The sequence below is a fragment of the Solanum pennellii genome, chromosome 1 (assembly GCF_001406875.1).
Source record: "Solanum pennellii chromosome 1, SPENNV200".
In the NCBI taxonomy this organism is placed as follows: domain Eukaryota; kingdom Viridiplantae; phylum Streptophyta; class Magnoliopsida; order Solanales; family Solanaceae; genus Solanum; species Solanum pennellii.
In genome coordinates, this window is record NC_028637.1 from 92,175,005 (window position 1) to 92,196,859 (window position 21,855).

A 21,855-nucleotide genomic window follows, 5' to 3' on the forward strand; every position below is an offset into this window, starting at 1 on the left:
TCATTCTGCATTATCGAACCAAAAACTAGAATCAAACTCACAAGGTCCCTACTTTATCACGTGACGTCCACTATTCAGATTTCAGTTACCGACTTACTGTTACTCAATATTTTTTTTGCATATTCCCCTACAGAGGTCAAAAGGTTGCTTCTTATTTCTCAAATAACCCTACGAATATCAAAAGCTTCTACTTACAAAGAATCCATCTTTCCTATGGATCCACACCAACAAGTTTATCCAGAAAGAATAGCGTAAAACAATAAATTTGAAGTACACAACATATTTACAACTCTAAAGGTTCACGTGTTGTAAAAACCACCTCTCTTCTTTTTTTGGCGTTGTTGTTGACAAGGGAACCCGCAGCCGCTACCTATTGGGTGAGCACAGAAATACATAGGAGAGGTAAACAGCACTTAGGAAGCCCCGTGCGACAAGCTCGACCAAGAAGAACAACCCCCTGCTGTTGCAGGCAAGGGGTTTCGAACTTGAGACCTCCATTATGGAAGTCCCAAGACAAACCACCTGAGCCACCCCAAAGGGCGTAAAAGCCATCTCTCTTCAGATAATTAACTGCTTTATTGGGAATATCAACTTAAAGAGAAGCCGGTGCGCATTGTCTTTAAAGTTCTCTAGAGACAATTAGACAATTTTATTTTTATTTTTCAATTTAATGGTTAGCTCAAACTTACAATTATTAACTTGCAAGATCTACGAGGACATTCTTCTCAAAAAGATCCACAAAGGCATTACAGGAGAATATGTCAAACCTATAGAATCCATAGAAATCTATATTTGGGAGGTCATACTCAGGTATCTAGTAGATAAAAGAACTAGTAGTGAAGTGTAAAACAAATAAGTGAACATCTAGGAGAAGGGAAGATAAAAATATGTACACATCTATCAAACAATTAAGGTCAAAATATTGAAATGGCTACAAATATAGAAACTTTTCGTACTTTCCGTAAGCTGCACGTCCCAGCATAACCCCATGAGCTCCTTCTGTACGTGCCGCATTAACCTACAAATGCAACAACCAGAAAAGGGGTAGGTTTATGAGAGTGCAGCGTTAAAATAGAATATGTTAACCACAAAAAGATTGGCAAATGGAGAAGAAATTCTATGTGCACGTATGAAGTTTGACAAAGCTTACACAATCAATGTGCAAGAAAGACTAGAAAAACCAGTTACTTATACAGTTTTCGGCGAAACTTCCCAAGCCTAAATTGGCACAAGATTGGACTCTGAATTGCTAGGGGCATAATTTGTATCTAGATTTTTGTCGACTAAGAAAGAGAATATACATGCATCTCTTTTAATTTTTTCTTTCTTTTTTGACGAGTTATTTTTCAAACAGAAAGAAGCCTATCAAGGAGATATCATAGCCTTCTCAAGATGTGGAAGTATTAGGTATTTTAAATGGATCAGACATCCAGCATTCTGTCAACATTTGATTTTAGCATTTTAAAAGCATTTATTCACAAATTTGTACATGTCAACTCCATATAGGTTTGCGATACTTACCTCCTCAATAGAAGTTATGCCTCCATTTATCGTGAACTGCAGATCAGGGAAATCACGCAAAAGGGCATAGTAGTACTCATACCTATCAATTGCCACCTTAGCTAGTCATTATGAGCAATTACTAACATCCTTTTGTTTATCAGTGATTAGGAACAATTGATGAGATATAAAGACAGGAAAGTCTTGGCTACAAATACACCAGTAAATGATTAAATAGAGATATATAATTTCACTTGGTTCATTATCATAAATCCTTGCTGGATTATTAAGCTATTGCAAACTGCGTACTTGAGTGGGGGGATTTTTCGATTATCTGCTGGGCTGATTCCATTCAGTAATGCCTTTCGAGAATGTATAATAAAATGCCGAGTTGGTGAATGAGAAGAAACCTCATAAATAAAATCACCTGTACACATGAAAGGGAAGGTCAATATTTTCTAATTTATGGAGAAGAGAGCAGCACTATTTACCACACCAACTGGGGGATCTAAACCATGTTAACTGATAGGGTAAGACTCATTGGGGAGGTCAATCAGTTAATAGACAACACTTTTCACATTCTTCTCTTTCACTTTTTTTTTTCCTTTTAATAGCTGTGTTCTGATAAACATGAGGCAGAATCAAACACTCATCTTAGCTATCCCTAGTGCATACAAAACATAAGAACTATCCTAAACAACAGCAGTAGAAAAATATGCATGAGAATCATGTCAAACAATGCACATTACCTATGTAACATTTTTAAGCATAAGCCCTTGCAGATACAATGAACCAGCAGTGTTTCTCTTAAATTGTGATCTCCCAGTTCTCTTTTTTATGTTTGATGACATTTAATTTCAGATCCAGCATGTGGAGAGAACTATTCAGTAACTTGTGTTAACGTGTGTGCAAGTACAGAGGTGCTCCTGTCCGGACTTCACAAATCCACTAATACATTATTGCTCAAAGGGAACAAAAAGACTTGAAAGTGTAATATTGCTTCTGCTCCAGGTTAAGTGATCACCCAATTTGCTTCTAGTTCATAGTTACAAGTTATTGTCAGCTTTCTAAGATATACTCGAATGTCCAAGCAGCTACAAGGACAGCAAAGCCTACTTGAAAGTTGCAAAAATTATTTTGGACAAACTAATGAAGCTCAATTTTGATGATTTTCTGGAAGCAAGATTGGAGCATAAAACAAACATGCAGGATCATAACCCACACAAGAGAAAGAAACAACAAGTGAAAATCAAAAATCAAGATGAAGACTTTCTTTGTTCTTGTTTCCTGTGAATGAGTGGTTTGAAGAGCTTACAGAGTTCATTGTATGAATCATGGTCATCAACTCCAATTCTGCATTTGACGCTCACAGGAACATTTGTATTTGCAGCAATTACGGACATGGCCTCAGCAACAAACTTTCCTTGTATAAGTTATGCATATATCAGAGGAACTCTACAGATAAATAATGTATTTGATGTATCAAGAAAACAAATCTGAACCTTCGGATCAAGCATGAGGCGCACACCGAAACACCCATGTCCAGCTACTTTTGGGCTCGGACATCCACAACTAACAGATAATAGAGGAGAAGCATCAGTTATGGGTCTAAACAAAAGGCTAGAAACTTATATGGTACATGGGAAAAGCAGAACTAACTTAAGATTAATTTCATCATAGCCATAAGGAGTTGCCAGTTGGGTTGCTTTCGCCAAGTTCTCCAATTTATTTCCCCCGATTTGAAGCACTATAGGATGTTGCTCAGGGCCATATGCCAAGAATCTATCCTGGTATATTAGTAGAATCACATAAATGTCAGATCTCATAGGCTGATAGATACACAAGCATTAGTCAGTGATAAGCTGCTCTTAAAGGTCCAAGCGGCAAACATAGTAACCTACCAGTACGAGAAGTCCTTTAGGAGATCTACCTAGGACACAATAATATATCATCTAGGTCCCCTTCTAACCCACACATATTATACTAACAAAATAAACATTTGTTTTCTATGGGAACAACTAACTGCGAGAAGGGTCCTAGTTTAGGAGAACGCAAATGACCAGCCAATTTGGCTAACTTGAACCTCAAAATACAACCCAATTCTTTTTTGTTGTTATAATTGAAAAAATAACGGTCCAATACATCTATTTAGTCAATCAAACCAATGTTTTCAGGCACCATCCATAAAAGTTAAAATCTTTTCTTTTGATGAAATAAGTGGTGAATTGGTAAACAAAGCATCCAGCAGATGCATAATTGTAGAAGTAGGAAGAGTCAGCTCCAAAAAAATAAAACTATCAAAGGACTAGTGGCTGCCAAAATCCAAGAAAACATCAGGGTTAAAAACAGGTGTAAGACTAACCAAAAAAAAAGTAGAACTAAGAATCTCGCCTTGACCTTGGAGTTAGGCAGTTTACCCATAAAAGTGTTAACTGTAAAAGCCTCTTTGTAAATAGTCAGTTTACATTATGTGAAAGCAGGTATATACCCACAAAGACATATAGTCACTATTTCCTTTTATCATACAAAAATTGGGGCTGGTGGTCAGAGGATCAAGATTACATAAGGCAACTTTAAACTACTTCACTGTGTCTAGTCTTACAGCAAATGGATGAAATAAAATTATTAGATATTTGAGTTATGCACATTTAGTGAAAAAATTAATCTGTACACTTGAGTTAAATTATACTAGTAGACTAGTTTGAATCCTGTGTAATTGTGAGCCTTTACAGCTTTACTTACTATGGCACGGTTCCAATTCATGTAGCTTGCCAAATGCTAACTGAAAACAAAAACTGAGGCAGAGGGAGTGCAACAATCCATACCTTTTCTTATTTTAGAAAAAAAAACAAATAACTGAGAAATCCCGAGGGCTAAGGGCACATGTTTTGCAACTCAGTTGGATGCTACTTGATTTTAAATCAACCCAATTTTCATGACCCAGCCAAGAAAACCTTCTCCATTTAAATACAACGTTTTAGTCTGCAGCAGGTTTCAAGCCCATGACGTGTGTCTAACCTCACACATCACGCCGCACCTTCGATCTAACCACTAGGACCAAATCCCCCGGGGCTGCAACAATGCACACCTTCAGAAGGATATTTGGAAGAATGGTAAATGTTCTTCTCTTTTTATCATTTCTATTTGTCTAGAATAAGAACAAAATATTAGCAGACATAATTCTCTTCGTTTTGCTTAGCTCTAATTATCAGTGAGAAACAACAAAGTACTTTATAGTATGGTAGAGAAGCACTATAGTCTCATTCCATGCAGCATTACTTTACCAAATTGCCAGTCTGGTAGACAATTGTTTCTGCAGCAATCATTTCTGTGTAGAGCCATGCCTTTTTTGAGATAAGACGGGCCAAAGTTCTGTAATGGTTATCCGTCCAGTCCATCATGGGGGCAACACTGTTAAAATACAAAGACTTACAAATGTTAGGGAGTTATTCTTGGCTATTAAGGGTGTGTCCGGACTTCATTACGAAGGATAACAGTTTCTCAAATGTTTTTCAATTTTCTCATGTTCGGTTGATCAATTTTCCGACACACCTCATCTACACCCTTGCCCCCATACCCCCACCTACACTCCTATAGAATTTATCTAAGTTGTATACAGATGTTTTTAGGATAATATTTTTTTTGCTTAGCTAATGAACACAAGAAAATAACTAAGAAACTCATTTATTTTTCCTAATAGAACATTTTCCTTCATACCGAACACACCCTAAATAAACAACTATTAGGGGAGCTTATCAACTTTGTAAATAGAGAAAACTGGAGTTAATATATGCAGGCACCTGAACCAAGGAGGAGGATAGCGTTCTGCAGCCATTAGAGAAGCAGAGTGAAGCTTGGAGTTTTGATGATAAGCACACAATGTCCTTTGTTTGCTTGAACTTCCATAGAACAAGTTTGATGAGAATCTACCAAAACGGATAACAGAACGAAAAGGAGTTATAGAAGCAATCAAACAATGTCCCGCAGATTTCATCTTCTTCCCTCCAAGCCCAGCGTATGCTGCTCTCATTATCTACTTATCCATTGAATACTAATTGGCATTACAAGAGGACAGGCGATTTGGGGGTATTTCTTGGGTCGGGTTTCTCGACGGGTCGGATATGGTTCGCAATTGTTTGTATGCTTCGAAACAAAAGTGACTATATACCCAAGTGGACTCAAACTCGAGACCTTTAGGTTAAGAATGGAAGAGTACTTATTACTCCATCATAACTGTTGTTGGTGTTTGTACTTTTATTTATATATATATTTCTACATGTATAATGTGTTAGAATAATACAATTTTTGAATTGTCAAAGTCATAATACTCAATTATACGAGTATATATTAGTTGAAGTTGAACAAAATAGGGTTGCCAATTTACCATACCGCAAAATAGCCAAATCAAACTTCAAAATATCGAACCATACCAAATTAAATTGGTATGATAATAGTTTAAAAATTAAATACTGAAATTATGGTACCAAAATTTCAAATACCGTACCATACCATACCATGTCCAGCTCTAGGAGGCACATGCAAAATGCTCCGAACAGATTTAACAAAATTTATAGTCCCTTCGCTCCATATTAGTTTCCATATTGCATCGTGCTTAAGAAATCTAAAATTAAAAAAATAATTTTTGTCTTGGGAAAATTATAAACAAATGTGAATATTTTCAAAATGAATTAATTGCAAGGGTAACAAAGAAAAAAAAATTAATTATTTCTTTCTTAATTTAGTAAGCTGATCAATTAATATAAAACATAAGGATTACATCAAATTTGTTAGTTAAATATAGTTGATCCTTATTATGTATTAAATTCATTAGTTATTATCTATAGAAATAAGAAAGATAGAGAGTAACTTATATATATGTATAGTCAAATTTGACATCTTCACTTATCACTGTTCTATGTTTTTGTTATATGTCTCAAAAGTATAATATTTCTATTATCTTTCTATTTGAAAGTAATCCTATTTTTATGCAATGATGTTCTTTGCTTGTATGCAGTTATCTTTGGAAAAAATGAATAATAACTCACTGATTGAGCACTCTTTGTGCCAAAGTTAAACAAGGTTACATAATACTAATAAAATTTACTGAAACTAAGTTATTTTCTTTTTAATGAGGTAATTTGCATAATATAATAGTATTATATTTTAAGATATTATGATTCCTTTTATTTTTTTAAAAGTTGATACTTCTAAGAGATTAGAATTGATTTGCGTCTCCTAATAAATTTTAGGGATATCAAACACATACATTATTTAAACATATATGAAGCTTTCGCCTCACCCCATACTAAATAAAACGCTTTGTCTCACGCCCCTTTTAAAACACTGGCCGTAACAGTGGTTTTTGCTACTGCAGTCTGGTAAGAATCTAACAACATCAAGGCTTCCACTTTAGTCATGAATCTTTTACATAATAGACGACAGATTCAACTTCTCACCATTACTATCAAATTCTATCTATGTAAGATATGAAAAAGATTTAGAAAAATATGTCAGTAGCACCTGCTTCATGTTCATGGCAGCTGTGAGTATTTAGGATTTTCACTTTTACAAGCCCATGTAGCTGGTTACATTGGGATAGATGGCCTCCCAAAAAATGAGGTACTTCAAATACATAATACTGAAAGAATGAATATATTTCATTGGATACAAACACTAAGGGGGAAAAACATGTATATTTAAGCTTACAGCAACTCTTCTTCACTAACTGTATATGGCGGAGGTAACAAACTCTTCGCCTTAATGAATGTATCTGTACTACCAGAGGGCACTTCTGTAAGGGGCGCGTCAAGGACTCTGTCTGGAATTTCCCCTAACGTCTCCTCGAGAATGGATTTGATTGTCTGCAAGGTTTAAAATCAGTTTCAAAAACTTAACAGCTTTCAGCAGGACCCAAATGAAAAAGACATAGAAATACAATTTTAAACACATATTGCTGATCTAGGCACATATCTAACCCTGCCAGTTGACTAAGAAAATTTCACAGAGCTTTCTCCTGGATGGCAAAGATAGCCCATCAAACTATTTTTTCCTGATACCATTCTTCTATTCAGAGATGAATGTTATTAAAATGCATGTGAATATGACATTTTTCCTAAAATAGTGAGGTCCATGAATATCATAAAGTCAAAAACAGATGTTTCATTTTACTTATCTAGTTTAGCAAATCAAGAAAATGTTGTTAGTATTACTTTTTTCTCAAACTAACCTTAGTATTAAGGGGCCGTTTGATTACTGGTTAGAGTTATGAAAGGGTTTAATCATGTAAATATTATTAAGTTATGTAGAAATCATAATACATGAAATACCAACTATTAAATTTGTCGTAATTAATATATATTATTTACAAATAAATAAGTAAACAAATATATATTGTCCCTCTTTTTGAATAAAAAGTATAGAAAAAAAAAGTTCTCCCTCTATACTTAATTGAGACTTTTGTTTTTTCATTTTACTATCTTTTTTGTGTTTATAACTTATAAGAATAAAATAACATTCATATATTTCAAGTACATTATAATATCCTATTTTATATTAATGTAAATATTCTATATATTGTTTATATATACTAAATATATGAATTAGGTATAAATTCACGTTCTGAACAAAATAATATTACATGATAATTAAATATGTGAAGTTTATTTAATAGTATATTCACTACTTATATATAAGTATGGATAACCACAAGCAATGGTCGACATGTCTGCTTCACCTGTGTGGTTCCACACTTACATATACGTTTCCAATTTTTTTTTCTCGTTTTAATTTATTTGTCTTATTTTTTAATTTTTTAAAATATCTAAAAATTGCTAATAAATTACTATAGATCATGCTAATTGACAACTTAATTTTTTTATTAAAAAAAAGCATACAAAAATTGATTGCTTTTTAATTTTCTTATATATCTAAAAAATGCATAATAAAATAAATTATGCTAATTGACAAGTTAAATTTTTTTTAAAAAAAACATATAAACATTAATTGCTTATAAAAAAAAATTAATTGATTCATAAAATTAATCTATCTATGTCTAAGTGTGGATAACCACACAGGTGGCGATCGACATGCATGCTTCAGCTATGTGGTTATCCACACTTATACATAGATAGATTAATTTTATGAATCAATCGATTTTTTTTTAATAAGCAATCAATTTTTATGTGTTTTTTTATTTTTAAAAAATTAAGTTCTCAATTAGCATGATTTATAGTATTTCTACGCAATTATAAGATATTTAAGAAAATTAAAAAATAAGATAAATAAATTAAAACGAAAAAAAAAGTAGGAAAACATATATGCAAGTGTGGAACCACACAGGTGAAGCAGGCATGTCGACCGTCACCTGTGTGATTATCCACAGTTATATATAAGTAGTGATATATAAGTAGTGGATATACTATTAAATAATTTCACATATTTAATGAACATGTAATATTATTTTAGGGAAACTTACATAAATATACTATGATAAAAAAATATTTACCATTTATAGCAATAATATTTTTACCTCACTTGATCACTTTTAATTCATTTATAATACAAGTTTAATACATATTACAAAGAACAATTTATTATTCACATATAATACAAATTTTAATGATGAATAATACATTTATCACACATTTTAATACACTTATAATACAATGTGACAATTTTTTACCAAACAAACATGATATATTTCAAAAAACAATTATAATTCATATATATTGCATACATAATTCACTTTTAATACATATTACAGATTTAACAAAGCATTGCTATAAATGGTAATAAACAAAAAGTATCGCTAAAATCAGTAATTATTTTTTAAAATGTATTAATTTATGTAATTTGCTCATTATTTTATTTAGAACGTAAGTTTATACCTAATTCATATATTTGGTATATTAAAAATATATATAATATATTGATAGAATATTTACATTATATAAAATAGGATATTATAATGTACTTGAAATATATGAATGATATTTTACTCTTATAAGCTATAAACATAAGAAAATAGCTAAATGAAAAAACAAAAGTCAGAGAACTTTTTTTTCCTTTACTTTTTACTCAAAAAAGGGAGAATTTATATTTGTTTACTTATTTATTTGTAAATAATATATATTAATTACAACCATTTCAATAGTTGATAATTCATGTATTATGATTTCTACATAACTAAATAATACCTATATGACTAAATCCAACATAACTAAACTCTGCATAACTAAACCCATGCATAACTAAACCCTACATAACTAATACCTCCATAACTTAACCCCAAACGGCCCCTAAGGGTGTGTCAGGTCAACAGGGACCAAGTAATATGAAACAGAGGGACAATGCAGCAAAGCCACCATTTTCACATCTTCCCATGGTTATTTTTATTGTGTCACCACCATAAAGAAACATTATAACTCATCCAAACAATTTTCTCTAAACTAGGTAAATCTGATAAAAGTTGGGAAAATGGAACTAGAGAGTCACTTCAGAGATTGTGCTAGCAGGGAACAAATTTCATACTGGGTGAAAGATATAATTGCACCACAGCAAGAATATGGCAATGGAAAGAGCGATTCCCTCTGTTACAGTTATTAAAGAGAGCACTTCCAATTGTCATAATTCAATGGTGACATACCGTGCAGCGCAGAAGAGCAGCATCAACCTTGCGCTTCCACACAACATTTCTAGGCTCTGCATGAAATAGACCAAGCAGAGGCTGTACAGGGAAAAGTAAAAATGATGATAGCAGTAAAATGTTTTTAGATCAAAGCCATCACGAAGTGTTATGACAACAATTATGAGGAAAAAGGCAAACTATGCATCAGTAGGGTGACAACGTCCAGGACAAAAGAACAATCGTTCACTAAGCTTTTAAAAGAAGTGTGTTTATGCTACAAACTCCGGACGCAGCTAAGGTTAACAGCTCTAAAGGGTAAAATGAATAGTGACCCTACCTTCACCACATCCCGAATATGGGGCTTAAGTCCATACATTCTAACGACTGAGTCACCATAAACCTGATATTGTTCAAGAACCTGCCACCACGAAGACATAAGTAATAATGAGATCAGATGTTATTTAAGAAGGAAAATTTCACTAAAAAAATCAGTTACAGATGGCAATGAGAACCTGGCGCCGAGTTATACTACGAAGAGGTGCACCATATACAGCACTGTCAACAAGTCCTAGAATCTGCCATGGACTGTCAAAAGCATGAGTTGTCTTAACATGTCAAGAAAATGACATATAAAAAAAACTAGGTGTCAAGGTTAGCAGTTAGAGCTTCAAAACATATGATGGGGTTTGTCATTCTGCATTATTGAACCAAAAACTAGAATTAGAGTCACAATACTGACCCACTGAACCAACAAATCACCAATGCAATTACATGCACAAGATATTTTTCACATATTCCCCTACAGATGCCAAAAGGCTGCTCTTTTTTTTCTTAAACAACCCTACAAATATCAAAAGTTTCTACTTACCAAAAAATCCACCTTTCACGTGGATCCACACTGACAAGTCCAGACATTAATTTGAAATTCATAGCATATTTACAATTTTAAAATTTCACATGTTATAGAAATCACCTTTTTTCAGATAACAATCTGCTTTACTGGCAATACACGCTAAAAGAAATGCTAATGGGCATCGTCTCTTAAGTTCTCTACATATGAAAAATTTATCTTTATTTTTCAATTTAGCGGTTATCTCAAACTTACAATTCTCAACTAGCAAGATCTACAAGGACATTCTGGGAGCAGAGGACAAACCTACAGAATCCATAAAACATCGATATTCAGGAGGTCAGGTGTCGAGTTGTAAATAAAAGAGACTAGTGGTAATAGTGTAAAACAATTATATAGACATCTAGTAGCATGGACAATACAAATATATAGACATCTACCAAACTAAAAAAGTCACAATAATATCTGGACAAATTATTGAAACGGTTACTAGTATTGACACTTCCCATACTTGCTGTAAGCTGCACGTCCTAGCATAACCCCATGAGCTCCTTCCAAACGTGCTGCATTAACCTACAAATGAATGACCAGAAAAGGGGTCAGGTACTATAAGAATGCAGCATTAACATAGAATATGAATAACCACAAACAACATTGGTATATGTAGAAGAAGTCCTATGTGCAAATATGAAGTTTCACAAAGCTTACACAATCAATGTGCAAGAAAGACTAAAAACCATTTAGTTTTGAACTTCTCAGAAAGATTCCTGAGCCTAATTTGTGCAAGATTGGGACCCTGAATTGCTAATGGCAATAATATCTAGAATTTTGCCAACTAAGAAAGAGCATATAAATGCATCTCTGCTTTTGTTTTTTTGATAAGTTATATATCACCGGAAGAAGTTTATCTAGAGAATGTCATAGCCGTGGAACCAATAAGGTGTTTTAAAATGGATCAGATATCCTGCATTATGTCAAAGACCAAATCATCCTAATGTAACCTGTTTTGCTCAAAATAAACAAAATGCTCCCTGTTTGAAGGGTCGATGGTAGCTGGATAGAGTCAAGCAAATATTAGTACTGTGGTATTAGTTATGCAGGGTTTAGTTACCTGTATTAGTTATGCAGGGTTTGGTTGTGCATGGTTTAGTAATACATGTATTAGTTATGCAGAGTTTAGTTATGTAGAGATCACAATATATTAGTGAACTAATTTTTACTTCTTAATTTCAAAATAATTAGTGAGCTAATATTTATAGTAACCATTAAAATAACCATCACATATTGAAATTAAATAAATACCAATAGCATTGTTATTCTTATCTCTAAGAATGATAGGATCAAAGTTATTCATGTATTAATTATATAATTGGGTCAATGGTTATAATCAGTGTTTTCAAAAACGTTTTTTTGGGGCGAGTCTCGATACAGTGCAAACCAAAAATGCTCTGGGGCGCAAATTGCAGACTTGGATTCATAGGGCGTAAGTCCTAGAATTTGGGCCGTAAGTAAAAACGTATGCCCTGGGCATTAATTTTTTTGAGTTTTAAACCCTTTTTTGCTTTAAATTATATTTTATTATTGGTATAATGATATTTCTCAAATAGTAATTGTAATACTTTTTTTCTACATTTTTGCTTATCATACCTTTTTTAACCTTTGTCAAATAAAAATCACAACATCTTTTTCTATATATTATAGATTATTTATTTAAATTTATTTGTAAAATAATTGAAAGTTCTACTTTTGCTAATTTTCTTAGTAATAAAATTATTAAATTAAATATACATGAGACTACGCCCCGTAGATCCATAAGACTTATGCCCCGTGTCTCGCGGCTTATGTCTCACCCCGTACTACATAAAATGCCTCGTCTCACGCCCTCGCCTTCAAAATAATTAAAAGTTTTACTTTTGCTAATTTTCACAGTATGAAAATTATAAAACTAAATATACATCAGACTATGCCCTGTAGATCCATAAGACTTACGTTCCGTGTCTCGGGGTTTACGACTCGCCCCCGTACTACATAAAATGTCTTGCCACACGCCCCCGCCTTTTAAAACAATGGTTGTAATAAATATTAGCTCACTAATTATTTTTTGCAATTAAGAAATAAAAATTATGTCACTAATGTATTGTAATCACTACATAACTAATACATGTATAACTAAACCTTGCGTAACTAATACACATAACAAATACATGTATAACTAATACCCATATCATTAATACCTACATAACACTATCCAGCAACCAAATGAACCCTAAGGTCATAGTGGAGAACTTATTTTTTCAGCACATTTGTTTTTATCATTTGTAGCAACATTTTCACAAATTAATACATGTTAATTCCATATTAGGTTTGAGATACTTACCTCATCAATAGAATTTATGCCTCCATTTATTGTGAATTGTAGATCAGGGAAATCACGCAAAAGGGCATAGTAGTACTCGTACCTGTCAATGGATCAATTTAAGTGGTCATTATGAACAACAGTTAAGATCTTTATTTATCAGTGATTAGGAACAACTACTAAGACCTAAAGATAGGCATGTAGTAGCTCAATGTCTCAGCTACAAATACACCAGTAAATGATTAAACAGAGATATATAATTTCACTTGTTTCATTGTTGTAAATCCTTGCTGGACTATAAAGCTATGACAAATTGCATACTTGAGTGGGGGAATTCTTCGATTATCTGCTGGGCTGATTCCATTAAGTAATGCTTTCCGGGAGTGTATAATAAAATGACGAGTTGGTGACTGAGAAGAAACCTTGTAAATAAAATCACCTGTACACATGAAAGGAAGAGGTCAATTTTTTTCTTATCTAAAACAATGATAGCAGTACTATTTACCATCCCAACTTGTGCAACTAACCTATCTTAGATAGGGTAAGATTCGTTGGGAAGGTCAATGAGTTCTAAGACAATATTTTCCACATTCTCTTTTTTACTTTTAATAGCTTTGTTCCGATAAAATGAGGCAGAACCAAGCATTCATCATAACTATCTCTAGTGCATACAAACATAAGAAATATCCTAAACAGCAGCAGTAGAAAGATATAGAAAATACGCATGAGATTCACATACTCGGCCAAATTAAGCATGCAACTTGCTAGGAATTAGCAAATCATATAAGAATGTCAACTAAAGTGTTATGTACCCAAAATATAGATGAGCACGCAAGAAGCTAAGACACCTAATTCTGTGGCATCTAGTAATATAACATGAACTTTTATCTGTATCATCTAGCTGATAATGATCAGAACTCTAATTTAAATCATCCAGTGATGATGCAAATAAGCCTAATGGGTTATGTAAATTATAAACCAAGACGGGGACATTTGGAATTATGTACAAGACAAACCATTTTTGGACAACTTAATTATGATTTCCATTTCTCTTTCTTATATGTATGATGCACATTCAATTTCAGACCCAACATGGGGAGGGGATGGTCGAGTAACTTCTGTCAAAGTGTGTACAAGTACAGAGGTTATCCCCTCCAGTCTCCACAGACCTACTAATACAGTATGCACAAAGGGAACAAAAAGACATGGGAAACATAGCCACTTGAAGTGTAACATGGCTTCTGCTCCGAGTTAAGTGGTCATGCAATTTGCTTCTAGTTCATAATTACAAGATATTGTCAGCTTTCTAAGATCTACTCGAAAGTCCAAGCGTTACAAGGTCAGCAAGACTTGCTTGGAAATATATTACAAAGGAACTAAAGGAGCTCAATTTTGATGATTTTCTTGAAGCAAGGTCGGAACATAACAATGGAGTTGTAACCGACAAGACAAGAGAAAGGAACAAGTAAAATCAAAAGATTGATAATTGAAGAATTCAATTTTGATTCTCATTTCCTTTGAGTGAGGGAAAGTTTGAAGAGCTTACATAGTTCATTGTATGAGTCATGGTCATCAAGTCCAATTCTGCATTTGACACTCACGGGAACATTTGTATTTGCAGCAATTACGCACATGGCCTCAGCAACAAACTTTCCTTGTAAAGGTTGTGCACATATCAGAGTAACTATACAGAAATAATATATTTGATGTATCAAGCAAGCAAATCTGAACCTTTGGATCAAGCATGAGGCGCACACCAAAACATCCATGTCCAGCTACTCTGGGGCTAGGACACCCACAACTATTATATAATAGAGAAAAAGAATCAATTATGGGTCTGAATAAAATCTAGAAACCTATATTTTAGATAGGAAAAGCAGAACGTACTTAAAATTAATTTCATCATAGCCATATGGAGTTGCCAATTGTGTTGCTTTGGCCAAGTTCTCCAAATTATTTCCCCCAATTTGAAGCACTATAGGATGTTGCTCCGGGCCATATGCCAAGAATCTATCCTGGTATGTTAGAAAAATCACATAAATGTCAGATCTCACTACACAATAGAAACACACAAGCATTAGTCAGTGACAAGCTGCTCTAAAAGGTCCAAGCCACAAGCGCAATAACTTATCAGTACAAGAAAGCTCCCTTTGGAGATCTACACAGGTTACAACAATATATCATCTAGGCCCCTTCTTTCCCACGTACTTTACACCAAAAAAATAATATTCCTTTTCTAGGGGACCATCTAACTGGGACAAGGGTCTTTGTTTAGGGAAATGAAAAAGACCAACCAATTTGCTCGGTTCCTTGAAAGACAACCCAAAGTTTCTTCAGTAATTGAAATAAAAACAGTAAATTCATCGATTAAGTAAATTAAATACAAGTGTCATACACCATCTATAGAAGTGTTAACGGTAAGTTTCTTTAGGTCGAGGGTCAGTTTACATCATTGTAAAAACTAGGCATATACCCAGAGAGACATACATCCACTATTTCCTTTTATCATGAGAACTGGGTCTGGCAGCAAGAGGATCAAAATCACAGAAAGTAACTTCTGACTACTTCACTGTCTCACGACTTAAACAAATGGGAAAGAAATCATAGGATATTTTGATTTATTCACATAATCACATTCACTGAAAAATTTAACCTGTACACTTGAGTTGAATTATCATAGACGAGTTTGAATCCTCTGCAACTGTGAGCCTTTACATTCTATAGCACAGTAAATGTTCTTCTCTTTCTTATTTCTTTTTGTCTAGAATAAGAACAAAGGATTAGCTCAAATGACTCTCTTATTTTTGCTTAGCTCTAGTTATCAGTAAGAAACAAAAAGTACTTTATAGTTGGGTAGAGAAGCACTAGTCTCATTCCATGATGCAGAACTTTACCAAATTGCCAGTCTGGTAGACAATGGTTTCAGCAGCAAGCATTTCTGAGTAGAGCCACGCCTTTTTTGAGATAAGACGGGCCAAAGTTCTGTAATGATTATCGGTCCATTCCATCATGGGGGCAACACTGTTTAAATACAAAGGCTTACAAATATTAGGGAGCTTTTTTATAAATTATTATTTTAAGTACAGAAATATTAGGGAGCTTATTAACATTGTATAGAGACAAAATTGGACTTCTATATATGCACGAACCTGAACCAAGGGGGAGGATAGTGCTCTGCGCCCATTAGAGAAGTAGAGTGGAGTTTGGAGTTTTGATGATAAGCACACAATGTCTTGCTTGAACTTCCATAAAAGAAGTGTGATGACAATCTGCCACAGGTTTTCAGGATAACAGAATGAAAAAGGTGTTAAAGAAGCAATCAAAAATGTCCCATATATCTCTTCTTCCCTCTAACCAGCGTAGGCTGCTGTTTTATGAACTACGCATTGGATCAAATTTGGCATCACACAAGAGGATATGCTATATACACTCAGAGGCGCTTTGAAACATTTTCACAAATAGATAATTCACTGAATAAATAAAGACCTGCCGCCACCTAGATCTATTTAAGCCCAAAAAGGAACATGTGCCATTTTAAGGACAAACTGCCAGGAAGTGGAAAGTTGATAGACTGGCAAAATTAACTGAACATTTTAAATAATTTTACAGCTGCTGTAGGTGTTGCCTAGAAGACCGGAAAAGCCACCCTCACAAGTTAGAAAGAATAGAAGCTACAAAGACAAATCAAAAGCATTTCGAGTACGATTTCAGCATTCATCTTGTGGTTAAGAAAAGGTTCTAGACGCTTAGAAGGCAGAATTGATGCACTACACTGTTTAACATACAAATATTTAAAATCATTAGCATTTGGTGGTAATCTGAACAGCTAAATTGATATAGATGCTATGAAAGATTTCCTTGGCTCAGGTACAGATGTGAGAAAGATTAAATCATTTATAGCCTTCTTGATAACCAGGACACACTTGGTGCTGTTTTCGCGAATCAAATATTATCATCAATCAACAAGGAACTACTTCTCAACCCTAAGTTTTTCAAGGTCAGTAATATGAATCCTCTATAATAATAAAATATTATTTATCAGCAAATTCATGACATTCTTTCTATTTTAAAAGTCCCAAAATATTTTCACAATATTCCACCATTCAAATGTATATGGAGTTTAATAAGTTAAATTTGACTGGTACATTAACATTCAAGGTTTTTAAAGAGAGGGTGATAAAAATAAATCAAATTGGAGTTTAAAATTGAGTATTATGTTTTCTCCATATAATATACCCTTTCCAGCTTCCAACCCAAAACAAAATAGCTCTTAAACAATTCCTCCTAATTTTTTCATTGCTTAATATCTCAATCATATTTCAATTACCCAAAATCTCAGAACCATCCAATTCCTACACTTAAATACTTTCTTCCCACATTAAGCTTTTTTTCCTCCCAACAGGAATTGACCCCCCACCCCCACCCCCACCCCCCAAAAAAAAGCGCGAACACGAGGATATATAAATTATGAGGGTTTTGAGGGTTTAAAAAGTGACCAGAATAAACTGAAATTAAGGAACTCAAGAACAATATTATAAAAACAACATAATTTTTTTTTTAATAAAAAGGATAAGCACAAAAACAATACTAATAGCTTAGTAGAATGAAGAAAAAAGAGATTTAGGGTTTTACATTGAAGCAGAGAGAAGCTGCGGCAGCTACTTCTGAGGCGAATCCAGTGGCCGCTGGAGAAGACAAAACCAAATAAACAAAAGCTCCAAGTGTTAAGGAAATAGACTCTAATTTTTTTTCACTTTTTTTTTTTTTTTGGCTCTGGGTTATAAAATAATATAATAGTGTGTTGTTAAAAAATTAATTTGTGTTATTAGGAATTATCCACTTAAATTTATGATTTATTAGATAAGCTTGTAATCAACCCTACCACCTTTTATACATCAATTTGAAGTTAATATAATAGTAAAAAAAATATGAAATTTGTTGTTGTATTTGTCATCATTGTTTGACGATGAAATTTATTTTGATGTTATATGATAGGCAGGATCAAAGATAATAATCAAATATAAAATTAAGGTCGTGTCAAAGTAAAAAAATTTCACCACTTTGGGATTTGAAAATGAAGTGTTTTATTTGTTGAAGTTCTGATTATGTTATTGAATAATTGAGTTAATATCTCGAAAGGTTACTCAACTTCGATAATCTATCTAGCAAGGTCATTCAACTTTTGTTATGTATCAATAAAATTATTCTGACTTATTCTCTTTTTTCAAAAAGTCCTCTCACCTAAATTTCTCATTTTTATTGACATAACAAATTAAATTACTAACTTTTATTTTAAAATTAAGGGATTTTTTTTGAGATATTAATTTCTAAAATAATTAAATTAATGAATCAAATAATTATTTCTTTCCTTTCTCACTCCAAAATAAAATATACTCAATTAACTAGATTTCTTTAAGACACCTATAACTAATTCATTATATTAAATCAAATAACGTTTAAAAAATCTCCTTATAATTAATAGAAAACCATTGTGAATCTTTTCACTATACTAATATTCAAAATTCAAAAGATACAATGAATATATGAGAACTAATGTCACCTATGAACATACTTAATCTGCAAAATAGATTTTATTTTATTTATTTAAGAGTTAATATCACATAATATCACTCAATTTTAGGAATAAAACATAATTTTTTTTGTCTTAACAAATTTATTTAATAAAAAATTTAGTTGTGCATTTTATTGATACAAAAACTCAAGTTGAGTGATTTTAATGATACAAAACAAAGTATGATGACTTTATTAGATAAATTTTTAAAATGACATAATCTATATATTGGATCCCAAACTTGGCTTCAAGTTTTAACTTTGACCTTCAACTTTCATAATGCACAAACAAGAACTTTAACTATCCAAATTTTAAATAAATAAACACATGAGTCTTACATAACACAATACACGTAAGACACCACGTAGAACAAAAAATGACATGTAGGATGATACGTATGACATGTGTGTCTATTTGTTCAACTTTATATAAGTTTAAGTGTCTACTTGTGCACACCCAAAGTTGAAGGGCATAAATGTGATTCGAAGCCAAGTTAAAGGGCATATTTATATATTATGCCTATCAAAATTGTGTAATCTTTTAAGATATTAACTCGCATAATTTAAAAAATACATATGACCATTTGAAGGAAGTCAATCTTCTACAAGTACGTTTTGATTGGAGTAATTTAAGGCTGCAAATTTTTAAACGTATAATTGTTCTGTCGTTTAAAATTATTTCACAATGAAATGATCTTTACGACATTTCATATCTCGGATATATTTCTATTGTAATATCAAAAGATACGTGTCGGAAAATATCTTGAAGTAAATCTTACATTTTCTTGTAGAATTCTTTCATTTCGATGCAATTATAAGTAGGAAATAGGAATAATCACAAGACAAAACAAACTTCAACTCTTTAATCATCTTTTATAGTGATAATTTAAAAAAGTTATAAACATAATAATACTTTAAATTTAATAGCAAATTGTATTCGAGAACGACTTTCTGATGACTCTACAATTATCTAAATTATTTTAAAATTTTGATATTGTAATATCAAGTCAAAACAATTGCTTTGAAATGAAAGAATTGAATACTCAAACTGAATTCACCCCAAGACCCATATTTTAACCAAGACCAAACCCAAAAGGAATCTTCAAAAATTATAGCAGTTTTAAGCATATACTCTAAACAAATATGAAGTTTCAAATTACAATTTCACACACAAGATATAAAATATATGCAAAGGTTTAGATGTGTCTCATGATCAGTTGCCAAATGCCTCAAGCTGATAATATCTATGGAATTTATGGTAGTATCATTGGTGATTTCAGTCTATTCATGTTGAAAAGAGATATCATAGTATAACATCTACTCAGAGTTAATACCAGCAAGAGCAGAACTTTGTAATCTCTAGAAATTTTACAATAAAACTGCAAACACAACAAGATTAATCCGAAGTGCCACCAAAAGGCTCAAAAACTGTCTTCTACCTCTGACCAGAAAAGAGAATCTATAAACTGGAAAACAAAAGGTGACGATAAAACAGAATCAAACTGACGCCATACATGTCAATCTGGTATCCAATGGTTAGATAACAAGCATCAAACACACAATGAAGGGTGCAGTAACCTTGAAATTTTGACCTACAATGATCAGTTACTTCCTTTGAGTAAACCAAAGAGGAACAACTCTGGGAATCAGCAGTTGCTCATGCGCTTGGCATCAAAAGTCGCAACATACATTGCATCTAATAACCAATTTCAAAAGCAGTCAATAGATCTCCTTCGAAGATATTAAACGTATTGCTTGCTGTCCAAGTTCCAAGTTAATCTTCTTCCCATCATCAAGAACAACAGACACAACAGATGAGCCTTCAAAGACTTCTACAACAGTCCCTCTCTGCCTGAAAAAGAAAACAAATTGAAAGGTCAAACTAGCATATACCTCAAGGAGAGTCTGGTACAGATTTATATGAATGCTCTTCTACACGATTTGATATTTAAGAACCAGCAAGGAAGCCACACTAGTTAAACGCCCAAATCAAACTTCTTACTATAGACAATATGTTGCTTTTATTTATGCTACTATATCCTTGAGTCCCAATGCAATCCAGAATATCACAGCACTCATTTTCATTTAAGTTGCATAAATTTTAAGTATGTATAGTAGTCAGCTTGACTAAAAATAAACTTACCAGGTATTATCAAACAGATGATGAAATTGCACTCTCTTTCCATTTGCATTTTGTCCCAACTTCTTCAGTATCCATATATCAGACAAGAAGTCATCCGTTATAATGCCTTCATATCGCTGTGATGAATTATCATCAGACTTGATCGATGCTTTTTCTTCAAAAGTTGGCGATCTCTTTCTTTTAGACTCATGGCCCTTATCCATGCTTTTCTCCGGCTCTCCTGGAGAAGCAAAGGCATTTTGACTTTCATGGTAAGGATTCTTGAACTTGGGCCTTTGGAGAGGTCTTGGATCCATTCTCGGTGAATTAGATAATGAAGGTGAGCCTCTTTTTTCTTCATACAGGTCACCACAAGAAGCGAGCCCAGCTTCGGCGTGTTTAACAGAAGCTAATTTGTTGTCCCTTGTAGCAGGAACTTCAAATCCAGCCTTTGTAGTAACACTACTATCATTGCTTCTTTTTCCTAATATGCCCGAAGTCTTGAGTGGAGGATAAGGTCCAGATCCACCGGCAAATTTTCCACCAACTTTGGCAGGGAAATGAGTAGCTTCTGAGCTAACTTTCTTGATCTTTATTAAGTTACTTTCTTTTGATACAGAAACGAGAGCCAAAAAGAGAAGTTACTAATAGAATATTAAAAGTATGCTCCTAAAACCAACAAGTACAATCTTATCTTTTTTCCCTGTCGCCAACACAAAAAATAAAAAAGTTACAACACGTCTTACCTTTTCCATCACCAAGTGTAGTTTCATTCCTTTCTGAGTTTTCATTCTCTCTCAGCTGAACCAGATCCTCATTACCTGATAAAC

At 33.1% G+C, this 21,855-nt stretch overlaps 2 protein-coding genes across 8 annotated transcripts in view; both read right to left on the minus strand.

Moving 5' to 3' along the window:
* The window catches only part of LOC107024954 (tRNA-dihydrouridine(20/20a) synthase-like), a 41,464-nt gene that overhangs the window by 1,606 nt on the left and 18,003 nt on the right, over positions 1 to 21,855 (minus strand). For 3 of the 7 annotated variants that reach the window (XM_027915110.1, XM_027915109.1, XM_027915108.1), the window contains 3 exons: positions 21,772 to 21,846; positions 21,047 to 21,632; positions 20,129 to 20,755 (listed from right to left, as the gene is read on the minus strand). In XM_027915110.1, the coding sequence (XP_027770911.1) occupies positions 20,623 to 20,755; positions 21,047 to 21,632; positions 21,772 to 21,846 (794 nt within the window). In that variant the 3' untranslated portion in view covers positions 20,129 to 20,622. Of the gene's footprint in view, positions 1 to 956; positions 1,019 to 1,521; positions 1,604 to 1,809; positions 1,928 to 2,815; positions 2,919 to 3,002; positions 3,073 to 3,159; positions 3,288 to 4,784; positions 4,912 to 5,300; positions 5,662 to 20,128; positions 20,756 to 21,046; positions 21,633 to 21,771; positions 21,847 to 21,855 lie in introns of those variants that run through there. The other 4 variants (XM_027915116.1, XM_027915118.1, XM_015206682.2 and 1 more) reach the window with 3 other exon arrangements.
* On the minus strand, positions 6,886 to 18,095 carry LOC107007835 (tRNA-dihydrouridine(20/20a) synthase-like). Its single transcript, XM_015206634.2, has 13 exons — positions 17,965 to 18,095; positions 16,482 to 16,601; positions 16,227 to 16,353; positions 15,220 to 15,347; positions 15,064 to 15,133; positions 14,879 to 14,981; positions 13,654 to 13,771; positions 13,354 to 13,435; positions 11,488 to 11,549; positions 10,639 to 10,711; positions 10,464 to 10,544; positions 10,145 to 10,225; positions 6,886 to 7,361 (listed from the first exon to the last, which is right to left on the minus strand). The coding sequence occupies exons 2-13, from the start codon at positions 16,514 to 16,516 to the stop codon at positions 7,203 to 7,205; spliced, it is 1,119 nt and encodes a 372-aa protein (XP_015062120.1). The 5' UTR covers positions 16,517 to 16,601; positions 17,965 to 18,095; the 3' UTR covers positions 6,886 to 7,202.

What these genes read in the sequence shown, in the direction of transcription:
- LOC107007835 (XM_015206634.2), bottom strand. Translation starts at nt 16,516, where the DNA reads ATGGGCGCAGAGCACTATCCTCCCCCTTGGTTCAG. An exon ending in TATCCTCCCCCTTGGTTCAG is followed by an intron (nt 16,354 to 16,481) that starts GTTCGTGCATAT and finishes GTATTTAAACAG; the next exon opens with TGTTGCCCCCATGATGGAAT. An exon ending in ATATTCGGGATGTGGTGAAG is followed by an intron (nt 10,226 to 10,463) that starts GTAGGGTCACTA and finishes TTCCCTGTACAG; the next exon opens with CCTCTGCTTGGTCTATTTCA.